This window comes from Colletotrichum fioriniae (genome assembly GCF_027942845.1).
Source record: "Colletotrichum fioriniae strain IMI 355084 chromosome Unknown scaffold_12, whole genome shotgun sequence".
Taxonomy (NCBI): domain Eukaryota; kingdom Fungi; phylum Ascomycota; class Sordariomycetes; order Glomerellales; family Glomerellaceae; genus Colletotrichum; species Colletotrichum fioriniae.
In genome coordinates, this window is record NW_027076848.1 from 1,188,839 (window position 1) to 1,211,542 (window position 22,704).

General features: G+C 54.0%; 6 protein-coding genes across 6 annotated transcripts; 3 read left to right on the forward strand and 3 right to left on the reverse strand.

The window, feature by feature from the left end:
- Positions 1 to 6,122: 6,122 nt before the first annotated feature.
- On the forward strand, positions 6,123 to 7,366 carry N0V96_009551 (uncharacterized protein; the record flags this gene model as incomplete). Its single annotated transcript, XM_065758677.1, has 2 exons — positions 6,123 to 6,131; positions 6,176 to 7,366. 2 exons carry the CDS (start codon positions 6,123 to 6,125, stop codon positions 7,364 to 7,366), a joined length of 1,200 nt encoding a protein of 399 aa, XP_065612742.1.
- Positions 7,367 to 7,799: 433 nt separating this feature from the next.
- On the forward strand, positions 7,800 to 9,852 carry N0V96_009552 (uncharacterized protein; the record flags this gene model as incomplete). The annotated part of the gene is made up of 6 exons (XM_065758678.1): positions 7,800 to 7,805; positions 7,865 to 8,804; positions 8,881 to 9,097; positions 9,175 to 9,477; positions 9,549 to 9,673; positions 9,728 to 9,852. 6 exons carry the CDS (start codon positions 7,800 to 7,802, stop codon positions 9,850 to 9,852), a joined length of 1,716 nt encoding a protein of 571 aa, XP_065612743.1.
- Positions 9,853 to 10,070: 218 nt separating this feature from the next.
- Positions 10,071 to 11,636, reverse strand: N0V96_009553 (uncharacterized protein; the record flags this gene model as incomplete). The annotated part of the gene is made up of 1 exon (XM_053190226.2): positions 10,071 to 11,636. The coding sequence occupies one exon, from the start codon at positions 11,634 to 11,636 to the stop codon at positions 10,071 to 10,073; it is 1,566 nt and encodes a 521-aa protein (XP_053052156.2).
- An 820-nt stretch (positions 11,637 to 12,456) lies between these two features.
- On the reverse strand, positions 12,457 to 13,542 carry N0V96_009554 (uncharacterized protein; the record flags this gene model as incomplete). Its single annotated transcript, XM_065758679.1, has 3 exons — positions 12,457 to 13,095; positions 13,165 to 13,365; positions 13,426 to 13,542. 3 exons carry the CDS (start codon positions 13,540 to 13,542, stop codon positions 12,457 to 12,459), a joined length of 957 nt encoding a protein of 318 aa, XP_065612744.1.
- Positions 13,543 to 14,154: 612 nt separating this feature from the next.
- N0V96_009555 (uncharacterized protein) lies at positions 14,155 to 15,827 on the forward strand (the record flags this gene model as incomplete). The annotated part of the gene is made up of 2 exons (XM_053190228.2): positions 14,155 to 14,400; positions 14,496 to 15,827. The coding sequence occupies 2 exons, from the start codon at positions 14,155 to 14,157 to the stop codon at positions 15,825 to 15,827; spliced, it is 1,578 nt and encodes a 525-aa protein (XP_053052158.2).
- Positions 15,828 to 16,040: 213 nt separating this feature from the next.
- N0V96_009556 (uncharacterized protein) lies at positions 16,041 to 19,238 on the reverse strand (the record flags this gene model as incomplete). Its single annotated transcript, XM_065758680.1, has 7 exons — positions 16,041 to 16,996; positions 17,050 to 17,445; positions 17,496 to 18,283; positions 18,345 to 18,501; positions 18,554 to 18,846; positions 18,898 to 19,142; positions 19,227 to 19,238. The coding sequence occupies 7 exons, from the start codon at positions 19,236 to 19,238 to the stop codon at positions 16,041 to 16,043; spliced, it is 2,847 nt and encodes a 948-aa protein (XP_065612745.1).
- Between the last annotated feature and the right edge of the window lie 3,466 nt (positions 19,239 to 22,704).

Consider the following 22,704-nt stretch of genomic DNA (forward strand, 5'->3'; position numbering starts at 1 on the left):
GGCGGGGCTCGGATTCATCATAGGAGCGGTCAGAGGTTCAAGGTAGAAGACTGGAGGCCAGGCAGACAGAGAATTGAGTGATTGAGACATTTGGCGACACGCACCTTGACAGCCTTGGCCGTGACCTTGATGAGACGATCAAGGTTGACGCTATTGGCACCTTGAGGGTTGGGCGAGTTATATAAAGCGACGGGGACCGCATGCTTTTGTCGTCCGGCTTCTGTATCTTGGAAATTGGCTATCACGAAGACGACATCGCCATTCAGCAGTTCCTCAAGTCAAGGAATGGTTCCGAAAGGGATCAAGAGCAGCAAACAGCACATGCAACCTCACAGCAGTGGGACATAGGAACAGACTTTCGGCGTCTCAAAAGATGTATTGCTCAAGTGAGTGACTAAACATGCCAATAGGTCCATCGATCAGAAAAGACACTATCCGCCGATGCCAGCTACCATCAAACCAAGTCGTAACCCATATCCCGAATTCAAGAACTCATTTCGTCGTCGTATCGAGAGAAAGCGAAACCGCAGTAAAGCAGCAACGTATCATAGGTCGTCGTCAAGGGAAGAGGCGTTTATTTGCAAGAGGAGCAAGAGCAGCCAGAGCCGCAGTTGCCTGAGACAGGTTAGCGTCTTGGTCTCCAGTGACTGACCGCCGACAACACCGTTGCGGTGGCAGGGGGTAAGGGTAGGTACATACAGGTAGAAGCGCCGGAGCAGCCGCAGTCACCCTTCATTTTGATGGTTGTTGGTTTGGTTTGGGGGGGTTTAAAAAAGGTGTTATTGTTGTAGTTGACGTGATGGACTTGGATGTTGACGTTGTGGAGATCAGATCAAAGGCGGATGAAGAAAGGTAAGAAGCCGCGCACTTATATATCCAGAGCCTCCTCCTAGCAGCTCGGATAGTCACCCAGAGGAGGGGACACTGGGAGTAGCAGGAGGAGGGGTCAGATGTCAGATGAGGGTGGCCAGATGGGACCGGATCGGGGGCCCGTCATTGGGCGGGTGCGCCGTTTGTGCGGAAACGTAGTCCAAGTCAAGCCAGCGTCGTGGCTCGGGACTGGCGACCTGTTGGCGAGGGGTGCCTCGGTGGGGTTTGCGGTCTTTGTGCGTTGACGGTAGCCAGTCGTCTCCCTTTTCTTTCGGGGCTGGAACTTGGCCCGGCATGGATGTCCATGGAATGGCCCATGGGGGGGCAGTTGGTTTGGGGGAGGTCTTTTTGCCCTTTTTGCGCCGCGCGAATCGCCTCGGCCGCCCAAACCAATCCTGGCTGACGGGCACGACGGGGTCAAAGACCACTGCGATGCTTCCCAATTGTCAACCTTTTCTTATCTCAACACATCGTTGCCGGATAAGGTTCAGGTGGGTTGCGTCTTTTGTGCGGGAGGCGCTAGGATTCGGCCATTTGTTCCTCAATGCATCGTTTGCAGCTGACCCTGGCAGGATGATGAGATGAGATTCGTATCTCTTGAGATATTGCCGAAGCAGGTAGGCATCCCGTGGCATCCAGTCGCATCTTCTAGAAGTTGCTCTGGGAGGACTGTATTATTGTGAGACAGACAGGCAGCGCCAAAACAAGACTGGCATCGAGAGACAAGCAGAGATAACGGTATGACGCCGATAGCAAACGGTCCTCGTTCAAGCAGGACCCTGAATCTTTGTCCTGACGGCTGACGTCGGACGCACTTGTACATAGCGAGGAGGGAGGGGTATCCCATCCTTTGCCTGCCCGTAAACTGCTGCAAGCTGCTCCAAGCGCTGCGCCAACATTGATGGAGGGGTACTGTCTGTAGCACTATGATGGACGGGCGAGTGAGGGGTACCCGTGGCTGTGACGTCTGTCCTGTCACTCTGGGCCTGCGGTGTGTGTGGCTGTCTCGAGTTGCGGCCTTTGTGCGTGAATCTTCACCACTCGCTCTGCGATGTACCGATGTAGCTGAGACTCGGATTGGCATGCTGGTCACGGCAAGGCCCTCGAGGCATTTGTGCCGTTATCAATTTTCGAGTCCGAGATGCGCGCATGATCGGGTAATTCTGTGGTAGATCATCGCCTGCCTGGACGGTATGACGGAGCCACCTATCGACGGTCTCAGATCTCTCTTGTGCGTTCTTCGGCTCTTCTTCATCACTCGGCCGTTCTTCATCACCGCTTCTTCAGCAAGTTAGCGACCAGCCAGGAGGAGACAAACCCCACCACTCAGACGGCGAACCCCACGGCTCTAACACCCTGGGTGCATTGACCCTCCTGCGTGTGTACACCTAGAGTTGCTGCTGCAGTGCTGGACCTGCCCTGTTCCCGTCCCAACCACCTTTTCCTGTTGACTGGTGCCGCCAACCGCGTCGGAGTGTTTTCTTAGTCACGATGCTAGCGATTTCGAGGCTTCAAACGGCGCCGTTCTCTTTAGTCCCAATGCTGCGAGGGCATGCCGCCGATGGCGGCCGATGTCGATGGGAGGCGAACTTTCCAGACCGCTCTGGTCAGGCCTAAAAACAGACTGGCGGAATGGGACGCTTCCAACTTCTGGAGCCTATGTCGTGTTACTAGTGTATCCGTACACCCTCTCGTCCGCATCTGCACCGTGCCGCAAACCGCAGTCAGTGAAAGCGAGCATTTGCAGGCTCTCGGATTGGGCTTTCTCGGTGAAATTGCATCTTGCTGAGCTGATCTGCAAACTGCGCGCATTGGAGAAACTTGCTCAATAATCCTCGAAGACCTACTTGCTCGTCCACAACGAGGAACAATCAGTTCTGTCAATCGCGAATACATCAAGGCGCCGTGTGAGAATCTTTATCAGAAACCGCTGCAGCAAGACGTTAGTGACCGCTTCGGGCAGCGATCGGCTAATGTCGGAACGGGTGACATCGACGCACGTGCACCGGAAACTCGGAACTCGTCGGAAGATCCAGTCACGTGGTCCATCGGCGTTAAGGTACTTGGGCAAAGTCGAGAATCTCCACTACGATTGAATATCTAGACGTGATGGCATCAAGTTCAGGTACCTTGCTTTATTGTAAAATCTCTCAGAGGACCAAAACTATCCCATCAGGCCCGGGCGGGCCGCTCGGCCAAACCATCACGCAAACATGTAAAGAAGGCTGCATGGGATTGTCACGTAAGTCCGCCGAACGATGGTGGGGTTGCGTTTCTTCTCAAGATCAGATACCACGTAGAGTAGCTGCAACACGCTGGCGTGAGTGTGAATGGCATCTATCTGCCGCAAGTGGAGCGACAGCGTTCATCGGACACAAGATGGGCTTGGGACATCTAGAATCATCAGAGTGCGTCATTTGGGCCATCTGAATGTTTCTTACACAGATAACTAGCCCGACCTTGCGGCCCTCGCCCTAGTAACTTCAGTCACCACGGACTTGTCTCCTGAATACCTACCAGATAATGCCATAGACCCACACCCTATGTTTCTGACCAGAGACCTCCCAATCATCATCCAGAATCAACAACCTCATTCTCATACTGATTTCCTGCTGATAACGAGGCTGGAATATCAATCCCTTGTCTCCAAGTGTCGTCCCAGAAAGCCCGAAGCATCGCAGGAAAGAAGACGACCATCAGTCGGAAGTCAGTTCCAGCTCCATACTCCCTGGCCTCTTTGAATACTTCATTCCAGTCAATGTTGCCTCCAGTGCCGACGGTGACGACCACGGTTCGGAAGCGAAGGTGGTCCTCATGATGTGCTTGGCAGAGAGATAGGACAAGAGATTTCACACCTTCAAAGTAAGGTACGCCCATCACATCCTCTTTGGTGTCCGTGGTATCCAACAAAAGCGTTTCCGCTTGCCGAGGCAGCCAGCATTTGACCATCGCAGCGCGTTCATCCAGTGTCTTGAGGAGCGAATAGTACATCGCAATTCTGCTGCGGAATACCTTCAGGCCGGACAGGTTCAATGTGCTGTTTATCAGAGAGCGAATCTTTAGAGTAGGGTTCTCGCCAAAGAACTTCAAATCTCCCTGCTCACAGACCTTTAAGGTCAGATGCTCGATGCAAGGACAACATTTCGTAATCGCGGCGCCCAACTCGGAATCTGTTACTGAGCCAAGGCCACTCAAAGTCCGAACCCAACTCAGACCCGGATCGAAGTCGACGAAGAGATGTGTGAGCTTTGGGAACCTTCTTAGGGCCTTGCCGAGAGTTGCAGATCTCAAACCCGTACGCCGAAGTATGAGTTGCTTCGTGGGAAGAAATGGTGCATCACCGAGATGGCCAGATAGACCCCATACGCCACGATCGCACGAGGAAACAAAAGTCGTCAGAGTCGGATGAGCGACGAAGTATTCCAGAAATCTGAAAGTTGAGCCCAAAAGACAATGAGGCAGTGTGTGGATCGGGCTAGGGAGCAAGGAAAGCGACTTTAGTTCTGGGCAGACCCTCTGCTTCCCGACGGAGAACGTTGAAATGGCAACCAACAAGATTGACCGCAATCCAATCAGTTGAACTGCATGGGAAGTGGGGTTGAAGACTTGAATCTGAGAAATTGTGAGGGAGTAAATTCTGTGACCAAAGCAGAGCAATATGCCCACCAGCAACCCAACGGCGAGTGGTGGATTTGATCGAGACAACGTCGCGTACTGTCTGTATAGTAGCAGGATATGCCTCTCAGTGTCCGAGAGCTTGCTTTCGTCGAGTTTAGACCTGTGCCAGTTGGTGAGATTTGTTGGCGTTTCCATCTTGCTTGGGTCGTAGTAAGCGTCCGGGCCTAATGAAATGTCGACTTCGCGGATCAAGCGACGCAGATGTGGGGTTTCAACTAACGTTCGGACGAGAAGTACCAGTTGGTTGTAATGCGTGTGCGGAAGGTTGATGGTGAAATATAAACCCTGTTGAGCTGACGGGAGTATTCTCTGATTTACGAGACAGAGAGGGTGGGCATCTTCACACTGGCGGGCAATCATTGTAATGAGCTCGCTCGGCAGTGATGAGAAAGTAGCGCCCGCCATGACCTCTGATGTCAAGTGGCCATGTAGCCGTTGTAGACGCGATTCTTGTTATGGGGTCGCCAAAAGGTCGGGGGCGAGGAGGTTCGAGTCTGATGATTGGTTGATTGACTGTTGATGAACGTCTTCTCGAAAGGCCATCAATCAATAAGAGGGTGTAGGAAAGGCTGCAGTTGTCGTATTATGTATTTGGATGCTGGTAGACGGGTGTTCTGTCGAATGGATGGTCTCGTTGGGGAACAGAGAAGCGAGAGAAGCAATGGAGAAGTGATGGGAATAGACGAAGTGGATAAGATTGGGGTCGGTCAAGAAGACAGTCGGTAGTTGAGGTAGTTTGAAGCAAGAAAGAAGATGAGATATGAGATGCCTCCTTCCAGCTGTGATGGCCCTTTGCCTCTCGCTTCATGCCTGCCTTCCTCATCACTTGCATGGCGTCCAACGAAATGCGGAAAGAGGTACACATCGTGACCACTCAACAGGCTGAAGAGTCTACTCAAACGGTCATAACACCCTTCGTCATAAACTTCCCAATTGCTGACTACCTAAGAAGAAGGGCCCGTTGATTCTGAGAGTTGGAAGCCTTGGCCTAGAGGTGGGCATCTGGACTGTTCCTATGAAGCCCCGGTGAACCTTGACAAACACGAAGGCCTGGATTCGTTCCATTCGACAGGTCTTGAACAATATAGCCATACGGAAATATCTGAGATACACTGCGTATGATGATGACATGTGCCGACATCGCAGGTATCCCCGTAGCGCCGGAGGATCTCGTCATCTCCACTATGGAGTTCCAAGTCCGCTCCGGGCCATCGCCGGACACACGCCGGAAAAGGAAGTAGTGGGCCACTAGCAGAAGTCCTGACTGGATGGAGTTGCAACTCCATTGTGGAGAGTCGGCAGCACTGGTCCGGAGCGGGCTTCCTATGGTCTCTAAGAAGGCTGTCAGTCGTCTGAATGAACCTGGATTGTGTGTGATGACTGGACTTTGTGAGCTTTGGATGCGATTCATATAAAATAGAGCCGGGCAGCTATTGGAAACGCACACTCGAAATGGATCCATCATCTCGCACCTTTCAACTCTCTTCTCCTTCGCCAGAATCCATACCACACTCGTCTCAGTCTCGGGCAACTACTTGTAGTCATGGCACCTTCAAGCACCCAAGACCTGTTCGATGTCGAACGTCCAGCGTCCAAAAGCATCGCCAAAACCTTCTCAACCCATCAGCCTACCGCTCCAGACTTTGAGCTCTTCCGCCACCTGGTACCCCTAGTCTCAAGCGGCAAGACAACACATCTCAACGCAGCCTTCATGCCCCCCTCAAACCTTATCGTCAACGAAGCCATCTCCCGTTTTTGCTCGGAAGCTCTGCACAGCCCCTCTCCAAAGCCTCACTGGAAAGAAGATGTTGAAGCAGTGAGGGAACTCCTGGGCAGGTACATCAACACAGACCCATCAACCATCGCCTTCGTCAGGGACACCACTGAAGGCCTGGGAAGCTTCATCCGCGGTCTCACGTTCCAACCAGGCGACAACATCGTGATCCTCGACTGCGAACACCCGAACCAAGCGTTCGCCTGGCTGACACTGCGCTCGGCTGGGCTGGAAGTTAGACTCGTCCCTACAGACCCAGAGAACCCGGTAGCAGCGGACGAGAATACCTTTGCGCCGTATGTCGATGAGAAGACCAGGGCGATTGGGCTGAGTTCCATCATGTTCCACACAGGACAACGGAACGATGTCGCGGATGTCTGCGCGGCATTCAGGCACAGGGGAATCCACGTTCTCGCGGACCTTACGCAACAAGTCGGTTTTGCCGCCGTCGATGTGAAAGCATTGGGGGTTTCAGCGGCGGCGTTTAGCCTACACAAGGGCCTCAACTCGCCGACTGGGTTCGCGGCGCTGTACGTTGATACTAAGGTCATACAAGAGATGGATCCGGTGCCACCCATTGTAGGCTACAGCGGCGTGAGCAGTGTCGGCGAGTCGGAAGACTTCACGGTCCCCCAAGGCCCTGTTATCTTCCACCCTACCGCGAGACGGTACGAGCATGCCAACATGAGCTTCATCTCAGCTGTGGCCGCGAGGGCATTCCTCCAGTTCTATTTCGAAGTGATGGGCCCCAAAAACCTCGAGCGGCATTTGTATAATCTCGGAGACGCGCTGCGACAATCTTGCGCCAAATTAGGCGTTGGTGTTATTGGGCCCAGCGAGAGGAGACACCACGCGCCACATCTTCATGTTCTTCGTTTGCAGGACCCGAGGTGGTCTAAACTCTTGGAGACATCAGGAATCGTAGCGACGAAGTTCAGGACCGGTATCAGAGTCTCGTTTGGCTTTTATAGCAACCTGGAAGATGTCGAGAGGTTGATGGCGGTGATCCGGACAGGGCTTGAAAGCGGCATCCCGCCGTGTTAGTGATGCGCAGGCAAAGGGGACGATGAAAGAGACAAACTGACAGTCTTGACTCTCAATTAACGCTGTTTTCGAATGAAAGAAACTCGCAGACAGTCTTCCATGATGATCTTTGAAGACTTCTTTTCTGTTGAATGTCGCAATCCTTAAAATGTTGACCCTCAGAGCCAGGGAGGCAATAGCGGCATGGGGGGACGCTCTAGCGCAAGTCCACTAAAAAAACAGTGAGAAGCATCCCGCATCGGCCACCTCCCATCCTCACCTCAACCTCCCACCTTCAACAACCTCATCCTTCTCAAGCCGGCATTGGCTCCCGCCTGAGCGATGCCTTCAGACGACCAGACCACACCCCTGAAACCCACCAAAAGGATATCGTAAGCTACAGCCTGCCTCACCATAGAATACATGTTTCTAAATAAACATCCAGATGCAAGAGATGCCAGTACAGAAAAGTCAGTAGCATCAACGAAGTTGATCCCTTCACAATCCTCTCTCCAATAGTTCGCTGAGACATCTCGCCAGTTTAAGTGCTCCCGCACCGAACCATGCCAAAACTGCAGCACGTCCAATACGCCTTGCGAATACCGCCCTGTAGATCGTAAACGCGTCCCGGCCTCTCACGAGTACGTCGCGAGCCTCGAGTCCCGCATATCATGGCTCGAGACCTTTGTTCAATCTCTCCGTGTCGCCACGCCAGAGCAGCGGGAGGAGATGCTCAACTCTACGGCAGCTGCAGAGAGACAGGAAATTTCTCTTGCCAGTAGTTCTAACAAAGCTCAAGAAGACGTACAAAGGGATGAAGCAGCACCGCCGGCACCGGCACCGGCACCGGCACCAGGGGACTACATATCTCACCTCGGCATCCACGCTCGCTCAAGCGCAAACCTCGAGCTAGGCCTCGAAGGCTCCCTCATCTACCATGGCGCAACCTCCATCTTCCGCATCGATCTCCCTTCTTCTTCCTCCAAAGACCCAAAGGACCCCTCCACCGTCACTGTCGCCGCTCTCCTCCGAGGAGGCGGCATCGAATCAAATTTTGAATCCGTAATGCAACACTTTGGCATCGACGGCCCATCCTCTTCCACAGTTCTGCAATCCCTGACCCAGTTCTTCCGCTGGCAATACCCGCAGTTCATGTTCATCTACCGAGAGGCCTTCCTCCGTGACCACTTCAGCAATGCCGACGGTAATGGTGATGCCAATAATGGTAGGAATGACAGAAAATACTGGTCTCCCGCACTACTCCTCTCAATATGCGCGCTTGGCGCGCTGGTAAGCCTCGAGACAAAAGCCACGAGCGAGCGATTCTTCCTCGCGGCGGAAAGCATCATCATGGTGACGGGGCTTACGAGGCCGAGCGTCGCTACCGTGCAGGCGTTCCTATGTCTTGCGCTCTACGAAATCGGGAGGGGTAATTTGTCCAAGGGTTGGGGGTACTCTGGTGAGCCCACGTATCTAGCGAGAGTCTCTCGTAATGCTTCGCTCGTGACAAAAGACTGACTGGACGTCCGACCAAGGAATCGCCTTCCGCATGGCCCAGGACCTCGGCCTCCAAAGAGATCCCGAAGATTGGGTCCAACACGACTTATCCCTGGCAACACCTGAAGACGTCGAGATCCGCAGGCGGATCTACTGGGGCTGCTACATCTCCGACAAGCTCATCAGTCTGATCCTCGGCCGGCCCGTGTACCTAGTCTACGACGACGCCGAGGTCCAGCCCATGGAAACGTTGCCGTTCGTGACTCCCTCTCCTACCTCGTCTCTGCCTTTTATCCTCGCCCAGAAGATGTAGTCTAATATGTCGTCCCCAGAGAGCCTCCCGAAATGAAACTCTGGCGCCCCGTAGGCTTCGACGAAGAATACAGAGAATCCGCACGAGCGAGCTCCATGATCCCCTACCTCCACGAACAAATCCGCCTATCGCGCATCATCGAGAGAATGATGTCGACGCTCTTCTCTCCGCGCTCCAACCTAGACGACCTTGGTCGGCGAGTCTGCTTCGATAACCTGAACCTAGACCTCAACCGGTGGCGCGAATCGCTGCCCGACTTTGCAAAGTGGCATAAATGGGGTGGATCGTCCTCGAAGACGATACCAGGAGTGTTGGCATTGCAGTATGTCGACCTTCCATAAGATGTGACCCCGTCTGCTTCTAAAAAAATCGCATTAGCCTTCAATTCCACAGTGTTCGCATCGCCTTGAACTATGACCAGGCCATGGCATCTGGGGGAAGCGACGCGGACGAAAGGCCACGGTCTTACTGCGTCACATCCGCGCAGCACGTCACTTCCCTGGTGCGCACCTATCGAAGTCAGTACGGGCTTCAACATGCACCACTCGTGTTTGTATACGGCGCTGTCCAAGCGAGTCGCTCGGCCAAGGCATTTAACATCACAGAAGAGAACCAGTATCTGATCCAGATGTTGGGAGAACTATCATCGGCTTGGAGCCTGTCAAGAGAAGTCATGGCCAAAGTATTGGACTGCTAAAGCTAAATACCCGCGAGAGTACACAAATCGGGCCCCATTCCCCATCCTGGCCTCCAGACTTGTTTATCCAGCTTTCACAGCAGTCACCCTAGCCATCCGTGTTCTCCTTTTGGACCTCCACCCTTATTGGTGCCAGCTTCCTTTGCACAGAGTCTCGTCATGATACCCCTTGCCAAACCATAGCTGCCATGTCTTCATCGGTGCGGCCTCGATACAATTCAAACGTTCATCTGGTCGAAAGACTTTGCCCACAAGGTCTTGGCGTCGGCGGCGGTGTAGACGCGGAGCTTGGCATCAGTGTCGGCCATGGTGTCATTGGCGACTCTGGTCCACTGCTTCGGCTTGCTGTACTTGCAACCGATGGCGATGGTGTCGAGGCGGGGGAGAGGAATCTCCTCCGCACGCGTCTCGCAGAGACCACTGATGACTCTCTTCACGTCCTCCTTGTACACAAGAACCGCGGGGGCCTTGGACGTGACTTTACCCGGAAACTTCACGGACGAAGCATCCAGGAAGAGCTTCTCCAGTCTGTCAGGAAGCTTCTCAGCAAGGTTGAGATCGCCAAGGTACTTGATTTCGCGAACGAAAGAATCGATCTCAATGCGGAGCTCTCTCAGGTTGTCCATCTTGGGAAGACAGGTCAGGGTAGAACGGTGACCGAAGAAGTCTTCCTTGTTTCCGAAGAAGCGGATTGACAGGACTCGAAGCTTGGGGCAATACTTGGGCATGACCTTGTTGATGTTCTGTCCAATCAAGTGGTTGTTGCTGTCTGGGATCGTCTCGACTTCGAGATGAACCACCTTCGGGCAACGGCGGAGCAGAACGCAGAGGCTCGAGGCGGTCCAGTCGCTACCACGCAACAAGATCTTCTTGAAGGGGAACTTGACATCAGAGCCACACTGCATGAGAACGCGGGTCAGCTCGCCCTCGGGTCCCTTGAAACCGAAATCGACGAGCAGAGGCGAAGAAGCCGCAAGGGCCAAGGTGGGTTGAAAGACCTTGCCGAAGAAGGTCTGGCTGGATCTCTGGAGCCAGGTCTTGCTGACCAGGTCCAAGCTTGCCAGGGAAGGGAACAGTGGCGAGTAGTCGAGGTTGTTGGACGAATTGGCCGCAAGAATGCAGAGACCAGCGGTCAGAAAGCGGTCGACAATGGAGAGGTAGTTATCGACGTAGATCGTGAGGTGGTGAGTGTTCTCCAACAGGAACATGAAGAGACCGAGAACACACTGGAGGTTCTCGGGAGCCTTGCTACCGCAGGTAGCCTTGCAGAGGACAAGAAGCTGGCGATCGCGCGTCGAAAGCTTGGAGTCATCCAGCTCCGAGGACGACCAGTGGCGGTAAGTGGGGGCCGCCGCATTCTTGCCGGTGAAGTTGTTCGTGTCGATGCTGATGAGCACGCTATGGATGAGCTTTCGGGCAGAGGGGTTCTCGATAAGCGTTCTGACGATGCAAGCGAGCTGGTTTGGAGTCTGGATCGGAGCGATAAAGTGCAACTCGCGACGCGCGATGTCATGGATGCGCTTGCTCACGAGGCAGAGGTTGCGAAGGTTCTCGCGACCACCGCCCGTGTGATCATGGCAGAGCGAAGTGATCATGCCAAGGACCTCGTTGGGCATGGTAGCGAGGTTGTGACGGTTCATCTTGATCTTGATGAATTTGCGCTGTACAATGACAGAACGAGGAGCATCGGGAGCCGATTCGTTTCTGGCGAGCTTCTTGGAGAGAACAGCCTTGATCTTGGCCGCTAGATCATCACAGGTGATCAAGTCCGCGGTGTCAGCCATGGTATCTTGGAGGCTCGGCTGCCGCGTGTTGCGATGGAGGATTGAGGAGAAGAAAGTGAAGGAAGTCGTTGGTGATGGGGAAGAGTGGAAGGCGTTTGAGGTGCGCCGAAGATGGAATGGTGAAATTCCTCAGTGACGACAAGGCAAAGAGGAAACGCGAGGTGAAGTGTGGAAGAAGGGACGAGGTGCCTTGGGGGTCCTTCTCTGCTTTGCTTCCATTCCGGGCCGAGTCTGCCTCCTTCTCCATTGCGATGCCTCGAAAAGGGGAGGAAACAACCCCCTTTGGGCCACTCAAAGGTCGTTGACCACGTGATGGGCGGTCAAACCAAACGGAAAGAGCCTTTCAGAGGTTGCCTATCGAGGACGGAGACTTGAAGTACTCTCTTCCCGTGCCCGTGTTGGGGGGTTGTGGTGAGTTGAGGTAACTAAGTGTTGACGGGACGGGTCACTTGGACGGGTGGCGGGGACACAGCCTTGGAGTATCGGAGGGACCCGGCAAAAGAAAGACAAGAAAAGAATCTTCGAATCGAGAAGGCAAGGCGTTGCTTTGTTGGAACTGAGCAGGTTGCGTTTGAATGGAGTTGACATACTCGCAGCCTGGGTTGCTGCAAAGTCTTTGATATCAAAAGACTCGATGGGTTGTTGATAGAGTTAAAGAGACTCAAAAAGGCTTTAATGTATCTGAAAGTGAGTCAAAGCTGGACTGGTAAATGGACGTCTTGCTGATTGAAAACAGTTCTGTTGAGAGGTAATTTCACCTCGAGAGAAGCCGAAGGACAGGCTGGCTATCTTCTAACTGCTTTCGCCTCATCGCAAGATATCAAGCAGACAAACATCGAAATACATCAGCCATAACTTCACCCGCAAACGCAAAGTCTTTCTCGACCTTCTCGTTGAGGCCCCAAGCCTCCTGGCTCCCATCCAGCACCGTCGCCCTCCTCATATCCCTCCTATAGCTCCCGACCACCGGCGTCCCCCGATGGAGAGTACAAGTGTTGTCCCACATGACCAAATCACCCACCTGCTTCCACGGAACCGAAACCATAAACTTGTCCTGCGTGGCGTGGTGGTAAAGGTACTCCAGCTTCTCCCTTCCTACATCACCCTCGAGACCTTCAATGTGGTGACAGTGCGACGGAACAAACAGGTTCATCCTCCCGCTGGCCTCATGGAGCTGGGCGACTTTGTGCTTGCTCATCGGGTGCTTCGCCGGCTCAAGCTTTGCAAAGAATTCAGGGCAAGCCTTTTTGCGGGAATACCAGAACGAGTGTCCGGCGACGTAATTCTTCGAAAGGAGTTCCTGCTTCCACCCCTCGGGAAGCTCATCCCATGCCGCACGCGTGTCGGCAAAGTCAGTGTTGCCGCCCGCTTCCAATGGAGGGATCTCGTGGGCCAAGAGGACGGAGTAACTTGCTCTCTGGGCGTTGAAGCTGCTGTCGACATGGAAGAGCGTGTTGCCCTGCTCAAACATCAGAGATGGTGCTTCCGAGTACTTACTTTAGTTCGATACCAGTCGGGAGAGACATACCTTGCTGATCTGAGCCCGTGGATCTTGAGAGCCGATGACGTTGCCGTTGGCGTCAACATTACCCTGGTCCGTCAACTCGGGCAGACTCATCCGCGACGGCGCGCCAGTGTCTTTGTGGCGCTCGAGTTGGCCGAAGAGGCTGGCGAAGGCGACGTGGCGTTCGTCGTCTAGGCCTGTTGCTGGGAATACCAAGACTCCATACTACACCTCGAACGATTAGCGACAAGTCTTGAAGACTACGAGAAGGTCATTGATGCAGACCTTTGTGATGGCTGCTTGGATCTCTTGAAAGACTTCTTCTGTCAGCGGCTTGGAGAAGTCAACGCCACGGATCTCTGCCGCGAAGGTGGGATGGAGGGGTTGAATGGTGAGTGGCATGTTGCTCCCGATGCTGCCCAAATCTCTATATGTTCTTTTCTGACAAACGACAGCAGGTACAAGAAATGACAGTCTCATTTTCCGAGAGAATAGGGACAAAGTTTAAGCCAGACAACCGAACTCCATGTCTTGGCAGTGGGATGTCATACTCAGTCTATCTTGAAAGAACCGCGTTCGAACCCCTACTTCTACGATCTATCCCCCATTCCTACTCGTCAATACGGAAGGTCGACTCAGTCTCGAGAATACGCATCTCACCGCCCCACGAGCTCTTCATTTAAATTGACCTTATCTATAGGTTATCTCTCCCATCACGAGTCAGACCCTGCCACCCCATATCATTGACCACGGCTATCGCCAGTATAAGCTTTCTATTGACAGGGCATGTCCCTGTCCAAGGGATGTCGTTTACACTCTATGGGGTCATGAGACGATCGAGGTTCATCCCTTGTGTTCGTCTCTTGGGGCTTTCCACACCAGCCCACCAACGTCATCACCGACCTCATAACTTCGACTCTCAACACCACTTCTGCAGACTTTAAGTCGGCTTTCAATCCTCTCTCAGCTTCAAGATCGGTGTTAGGCCAGGATACTTCAACGTAGACCACAGTCATGCCGTCCCTTCGGCCTCTGCTCAACCCGATCCTGGGCCCCGAGCCCCGCCAACCGGATCGGATCCCCACTGACACCGTAGTGTCGCTCTCAGCCATGGACAGCTCCTGGATGATGCGAATGATGATCATGAGCTGGAGCATGTGCTTCCACGACGTCCTTGACCCGGCCATGCTCCACGCCTCACTCTCGGAGCTTCTCACCATCGGGAACTGGAAGAAGCTGGGCGGAAGGCCGCGACTAATGGTAGGTTCTCGTCCTTACGACGCCTCAAAGCTCCTACCCAACTCCTGATCTGTAAGAGACACTTCAGAAGTATCGATAACTAACAATGGTATCAGAAAGACGGCAAACTCGAACTTCACATCCCTCAATCCTTCGCGCCCTCCCGTCCAGCAGTCCACTTCACGACAGAACCGAATCCATCCAGCGTCACCACACACCCTCTATCCTCAACCATCCCCTCCCTCTTCCTCCCTCCCAAAACTACCAACTCCTCCCCAAGCCATCCCATAATCCTCGACACCCCCTCAACCCTCACCTCCCTCCTCGCCGGCCCCGAAGCACCAAAAACCTTCAAAGACTACACAACAACAGACCGCCCCCTCCTCTCCCTCCACATCATAACCTTCTCCGACGCAACCTTCGTCACAATTACCTATCCGCACAGCCTCACAGACGGCATGGGCCGCCGCGAACTCGTCGAGAACTGGTGCCGCGTCCTAGCAGGCAGACAAGACCTCGTCACACCCCTAGCAGACCCGTCCTCTGACCCAATGGCAAAAGTCGCAAACGCAGAGAAGCAGCGCTACGACGAGCCGTTCCTATGGGAACACAAGAGGTTAACCGGCTGGGGAAAAGTAAGGTTTACGTTCGGCTTGCTGTGGTACCTCCTCACGAACCGCATGCGCCAGCGAAACATCTTCATCCCCGCCATATCACTCCTCCGCCTCCGCGAACAGGCCGAGTCAGACGTGGCCGCAGCCGCAGACGACGAGCGGACAACAATAACAACAGGCCGTCTCAGCGACGGCGACATCCTAACAGCATACCTAGTTCGCCTAGCCTGCTCCCACATTCCCCTCTCCACACCCACGAAACCAATCTCCATCTCGACGGCCCTCGACCTCCGCGGCCGCCTACACGCAGACGACCTCCCCGCCGGCGAAGCGCACGTCTCGAACCTAGTAGCCTACAACTGGACCAACACCACAGCTTTGGGCCTCCTCCACGCCCCCTTCGGCAAAGCCGTCGCGCTGATCCGTAACTCTGTGCGGTCCCAGCTTACCGATGCGCAGGTATACGCCTCGACTCGACTTACATATACCGCCGTCGCGGAGAGCGGGAGCACGAATCAGTTTACGGAGGCGAATGGGTTCGTGGTATCTGTTTCGAATGTGGGGAAGGCGAGGTTTCATGAGGTGATTGATTTTAGTCCGGCTATCGTCGAGTCTAGAGAGGAGCCGGGGGATGAAGGGAAGGAGGAGGAGGAGGAGGAGAGGAAGACGCCGAGGGGGAAGATTGTATGGCAGTGTAATACCCCGAGAATGAGCCTTCTTCCGCCATGTCTTATTTACATTCAGGGGAAAGATCACGAGGGGAATTATTTGGCGCAGATGGTGGTTTCGGAAAGGACGTGGCGGGTGATTGAGGATGAGGTTAAGAGGGTATAAATCTACCACATCTGTCAGGCAGGGCAAATGTCATGAGCACGAGCTGGGTGAGATGATCTCCAACGTGCAAATCAGAATTTCAAATTCGGAGGCCGCTCGATCTCTGAGCCCAAAAAGCAGCATATGGCTTTGCTAGTATCTCTACGGAGTATCATCCAAACAAAAACACACCAAAACGCCACGCTACATTAAGTTGGTCCGAAAAAAACAACCCTAATACAAAACACGAGGCACCCAAAACGGCGCCTTTTCAAGCTCAACCTCGATCCGGTTCTTGGCATTCAACTCGGCCCCCTCGTCTGAACACCCGACAACTTTACGACAGTGTTCCACCTCCTGCTTGCTCACCCCCGCCGCGTCGCGCGGGATCCAAATCACCGGTGTCGGCGACGCCATCTCGGGCGGCCAGTACGCCCGACGGGCGTAATCCGTGGGGTACGTCTCGGTCGGATCGGGCAGGTCGACGGGGATGGTGCGCCGGAGGGTGGAGAAGTCGTCAAAGACGCCCGGGTGGAGCCAGCGGAGGACAAAGTTCGGGTTCGGGTCGGGGGCAGGGTCGATCCAGTGCATTATGTAGCCGATGGGTCCCGCGAGACCGTATTGTTCGGCCGTGGCTTGCATCTTTTTGGCGACGGCGCCGGCGGACCAGTCTTGGACGGAGGCCATGAGACCTGACGCGCCCTCTACGCCTCGGGTGCCGTTGACTTCGTGCGTGGGGCCCTCGTTATCCTCGCCGGGGTCGAAGAAGTCTGGGTACGCGGCGGTGATGTCGGCGTCGGTGAGGAAATCGTCTTGCGGGTAGTCTGGGGCGACGAATCCGCCGTCGAGTTCTTCCATTTCGAGAGCAAGCGCGCGGGGGATGTTGTAGAGTAAGGGGAAGATGGCTTCGCGGAGGGAGATGTGGACGAGCGCGGTGAAGATGAGGAAGCCAATCATGAGGACCATGGGGATGTAGGCTGCGCGCAGGGCGAAGAGACCGATGAGGCAGATCGTGGCGAGGTAGAGGCCGACGAGGAGGTGCATCAGGGCGCGGGGGTATACGAGACCGCGGGTATCGATGGAGGCGTCGCTGACGTAGAGCAGGTTGTACTTGTAGACTAGGTAGATACAATAGAGGCCGGCGGCGGCGAAGCCTAGGACGACGGGCGCGATGCAGGAGTAGCTGATGGCTGGTGGGAGTCAGTATCGAAGAGGAGAAGAGTTGGGATACAGCGCGGCTTACCGATGACGCCCATGTTAGTAAAGACGGGGAAGACTGCACCCCAATGCACGGGTCGCTCCCTATGCCAAATCCTGAATAGTCCACGAGGGTTATCGAAGCCCTTTGCCATGACATGATGACGGAAGATGTCGAATGCCCGCAACAGGGACGCAGCGCCGACAGCTAGGCATTGAATAAGGATGTAGGAGATGTAAAAGTTGGAGGCCTTGGGCAGGTTGTCGGCCAGCAGGTCCTTTGCGGAAAGAGGGTCTTTCAGCACTTGTGTGAGAGCCGCTGATGCAGCGGATGTGAGAGTCGTGATAAGGAAGACCTGAACTACTTGGAACGCAAAATAGGCGTGTTGTACAAAGAGTTCGATCAGAGAGAGCGAGGGGACGCCTGCAAGCCTAGCACAACCTTTGGAAGAGTCAGTAGGGTAAGTCAAGGGGTCGGCATGTGCTACTCACCTCGCAACATCCAAGGTACGATGGCCATGAGGAACGACAAGGCCAACGCGGGTAGTAGACCACTGATGATACCAGTGACAGGATCAGGTAGCTTGGTAATCCACGCCAGGAAGGGAAATGTTTCCGACAAGAACTTGATGTTGGAAATGGTTCCAACGATGGCGGACGGAATAGACCAGAACACAATGGCGGCTGTGATGAAGGCACGCATCAAGAAGTCTCTGGCGATACGCTCAAACCACTGCATCCGAAGAGAGCTCCATACCACTTCGTCTGGACGAATACCGATATACCGCGGCGACATGTGCAGCGGCCTGTTGTGCGCCAGAGTCTGATACGCGCGCTCGGCATCAGCCTGGGAGGAGAACTCAACAAAGGCTGTAGGTAGTCGACGACCTTCGCCCTTGAGGAATCCTCGCCGCAGCTTGTTGATCTGTTGCGTGAGGGCCTTGATGCGTAGGCGCGTCCACTTGATCGTATCGACTCGGCGAAAGAAGTTGGCCAGGGGTCGGTGGTACGGGCGTTCGCTGGCCCCGATCCACTGGGCGGCGACGGAGCCGTTGACGTCGGGCAGAGCAGTGTTCTCTTGATGCGGGTAGCCTTTCTCGGGGTCGTCGGACCGTTCTGAACTTCCGCTTGATGGCGGACTCGAGACTGTTTCGGGGAGAGCGGGGAGAGCTGCGGCAATCGCCTTCAGTTGCTTGTTCCTCCGTTTGTTGGCCATCTTGATCAGGCGAATCTCAGCCTTTTCCAACCGCATCGCCGTCTCGTCTCGTTCCTTGACGAGCCTTTCCAAGTCGCTCGTGTCTCGGGGGATCCAAACGTTCTTGACGGTGTCGCCAAAATAACTTTCGCATGCGGGCGGCATCTTGGTATTTGGGAGGCACACAGCCGAACATGACCGTCCGGGAGGACAGCCGCTTGGAGTAGTAGGGTGATAGAAGGTAGGCATGGCGAAGATTGATGTAGTATATGCATTCACGGTAGATTGTGAAGAGAATAAATCCTGAAGGGGGTGTTAGCCATATTGGAATTCATACGGGATAGGGAGCACCTACCGAAAAAGACCCACGCAATGATTGCGTGGGCAAAGAGCATTTGAGAGTTCTGGACATTGCCTATGGTGATGCGGTCCAGTTGTGAAAGCCCACCGGTGCCGGTAGCATGAATAGCCATCAATGTTGGCCATGTTATGCAAATACCAACAAAGCAGATCATAGTAAGTATCCTCAGATACCGAAGGAAGAGGAAGGCATCTAGTGAGGAGCGATTCAGGATTTCCGTATCCGGAACCGTCCAGAACGGCTTCACCCAGTCGAGCCATCCTTTTGGAAGCTGTACGCTTTGCTCGCTGTCGGAGAATTAGCACGCTGTACTTGTGACGATGCCGTGGATGACATACTGTGAGAAAAAGTCTCGAAGAATAGTGCGTGGGGAGTAGACGCGGAGACTCCTTCGACGCAAGGCCCAGAAGATGAGCAGGCATACGACAGAGTAGATGAGCACGGGGATGAGGGTGCTGACGAGCGACATCAACGAAGACGAGTCAGAACCGACGTTGAGTTTGCTGACGGTTCCGCCGCCCGTCGAGTTATCGCGGGCGGAACCAACGCGTCCATCACCATCACTGCCATCGCCGTTGAGCGACTATTCACACACACACGCACAGTTAGTTTTGGGGGAGGCCTCAAAAAGCTGCTCACGGGAGTGACGGGACGGAGTATGTCTTACAATTTCCACCATTGCAGCTGAAACTGCACAACATGTCTTTGGGCGCTTCAGGTACCCCGATCCCTTTTAGTTGGAAGCGAAGCCGGCTGAAAAGGGCGGGGATCGTGGAATTGATATTGGTCGAATACGGAGTTGGAACCGGCGTGATGCCGACTTGTCAGGGTCAGACGATGGAGTTCTCTGGGCGTGGGGACGTCGTCTCGTTAAAACCTGCACCCGGCAGGATAAGTAGACTACGGTCTGACCCCCGCGGACTTGCAGACCTAGCGCTGCGGGCGATCAATTAGATCATTGATGGGGGGAGGGCTGGCCGTTTTGCCGTTGGGCTGGCGTGAGGACGACTGGGCGTGTGGGTTGTTGGTCTTTTCTGCTTGGGATTGTGGCCGCCTACTGCTGGCCCGGTAGGGATTGGCGTGGGCTCTTTTGCGATGCTGATCGTTCAATACCAAGACTTTTGTAGCGAAGCGAACTTAGCGACGGGAAGCGGATTGATGGCGTCGCGCAGACCGACAGTTTTTGCTAGGCCCTCGGAGAGACCCTGTCGGAATGGCGGCTGGGAAGATAATGTGATAATATTGATGGGATGCCGCTGATGAATTGATGAGTTCGGACGAGCGCGATGACAATTGACAGCTCAGGGCTCAAGCAGCGGGAAGCCAAAGAAGAAAACGTGCGCCCGAAAGGGGAATGGCTGACTTGGTGTTCCTCAGTCCCGTCCTTACTCATTCCTGTGGCTTCTCACAATTGGTTCCTCGGTGATCCCCTGGGCGGGCCCACTCCACGGTCAAAGGGCGGTGCGGGTCCAGACCCACCTGTGGCAGCTTCCGTCGCCACCAGTCATTGGCTGCCTCCGGGAACTTTGCCGTCACGCTCTTTGATTGGCCGATGAGGGGAACGCTAAGATTGACTGCCTTTTAAGCGGGGGCCTTCAGGGAGAAACATTTCCCCATGGTCCCGGAACAGGGGTCCTACGTACTGTACCTAGGCACCTAAGGTACCTGTGTAAGGTACCTTTTATCTGGTGGGTCCCCACTTTTGGTGACGGCTGACGGCATCCATGCACCCGACCCGAGAAAAAGCTTTGATTACGAAATCCTCTTTCCCTTTCCACCTTCGGTATTCCAAGCGAAGAATCTTGCGGCCGAGGTTCGCCGAGAGCGAGGTTGAACAAAGACAAACTGGGAAGCCTTGCCCACATTCCCGTGCAAAATTCAGACATCCAGACTTGCAGAACCAAACAGTAAGAGATAAAATCAAGTTTTTTGGCCCCCATGCCCCTTTCGGAGGTTACAATTGAAGCCCACTACAGCTGAACTTTAATTCTTGGCCCAGGACTGAGCCGTGGCCCGGCACGCGCAAGTGCGGAGCTGGCTCCGATTTCCATCGACGCAAAAGGACACTGATCGACGATATTCTTCTTTCAACGCTCAGCTGAACTCTTTATCGTTCAACCGTGCCATTCGCCTGAGTACCGCAGATGAGACCGATCTAACGACCGCTCGGATCCACCCTACACATTCTTCACCAACCCAGAGACCTACACTAGACTCAAGGTAGGTCTTCGTAGATGTACGAATAGTGTTAGAGCCGCCAGCCGCAACTTGCGAGAACAAGCCGTGCCAAGTCACTACACACCACGAGTCAGTAAACCTAGTCCAGCTCTCGCACTGATCTACCACATCTCTCTCCCATTCTGCAAGTGATTGGCGTCGCCCTATATGCAAGGGAGACACGGATATTGTCTCCTCCAGCCTGGGCAGACGATCTTGGACCATGCCACGTGATGCTGCCTTGTCAGGATGAAGCTTTGACGTCTGACAGGCTATCCGTACGAATCCACACGACAAAGACCAGGAAAACCTGGCAATAGGTCGCCGTTCACACGCCGTTCCCTCGGCGAGACGCCTCACGGTCAGACCGACACCACTCGGGCTTTTTGCGTAGAGATCATTCCAACTAACGCCGCGGAATCCACCCGGCATTTCTGATCGGGAATGTCTCACTACTTTCGGATGCCAGGATCATGGGGTAAAGATACCAAGTATCACGGGCTGCTTCCTATTTGTCAGTGGGGATAACTGGAAAACTTGACCTCCTGCTTCAGGACTGACGCCGATGATGTTCATGGGGTTGCTTGCGTGGCTAAGCTAGCCTTGGCTGCCCTATTTGCAAACGGCGAGGTTGAAACGTATTTTAGTAGGTTTACCCCACAGAGTAACGTTGCAATATCACTGGATAACTCTGAAATGAGGACATCTTACCGCATCGCGATGCCGACATGGCAGGGAGAATGTAGAAATGTTCTCGGGTTGGGGACGGTTGGTGCGGCGTTGACAAAGTGCGGCTGGTCCAATGGCACCAACCGGAATACCGAACCATACCGCTGAAAAGCGTTTCCACGCCTTTCGCAGGCATCTTCAGAGCCATTTATTCCTCGTCTCTCTAAAAGGCCCGATACAACTGCCAAAAGAAACCTGCGGATGCTGGTGTAAGAGTGATATCCCGCTCACCCATGTTCCTGGCTTCTTCGCATGATGAATTACCAGCTCTTCTTCGGTCATTCTGCAGCGAGATCTTCTGGATCCGCATGGTCGGCCTCGAGAATCTTCAATCTTGAGCCCTGTCCACTTGGTGTGATTGTTCATCCAGCCAATACCTTGTCGGCTAAACGTTTGAAACGAGGACTCCAAGACTCTAGGTATTACTGTGTAATGTGTACGGAGTACCTAGTAAAGAAAGACGAGCCAAGTTCCGAAAGTGCTGGAAGTCTTGTCACAAAGCCATCACGTAACACTTGAGATGTTGAGATGTGGCCCTGAACTCTCGGCACTTTAAACCCTGTGAGGCTTATGGATGGCGAGAGGATATTCAAGTTCATCTACGCCACGTTCCTTGCCAATTCGCGTATTGTAAAGAGGCTGGATGCCTTGAATCAAAGAATAGGACTTAGACGCCTTGCAACAGTGGTGATCAAACTCGACTTCAAGTCTATGTCTCGTCGTGTTTGTTGATGAGCAGATTTGAGATTCTCCCTAAATAGAGGGCGGTATCGCTTGCTCTTCCCCTGAGAGCAGATTCCGCTGCTGCTGAGAATAGGGGTATTGTGACCTGCCAATGAACTGGCTCGATTGGACTCTCCCTGCCGCCAAGCGAACGCGAGATCTTAACTTCGGTGCGTTTGTGACCAATGGGGACTCTCTAGAGCCGATGGCTTTTTCAATGTTGGCCGTTAGCTTCTTCACAGTCCACAAGAAGGCAATGCCGCGCCGGATGGGCGGAATTACCGATCCGGGTGAAATGTGTAGATAGCTCGCTGCCCCTGAAAGTGCCCAGTATTCTCACGTGTAAAGTGATGAGAGGAGGTGTGAGCAATTCTAGACACCCAATGTGCGTCAATGTGTTCGCCATGGTGGCTTTTCCACTCTGTGAAGTTAATACGTATGGCGAAGTTCCTTTGACCCGAACAAGCCTTTCGTCA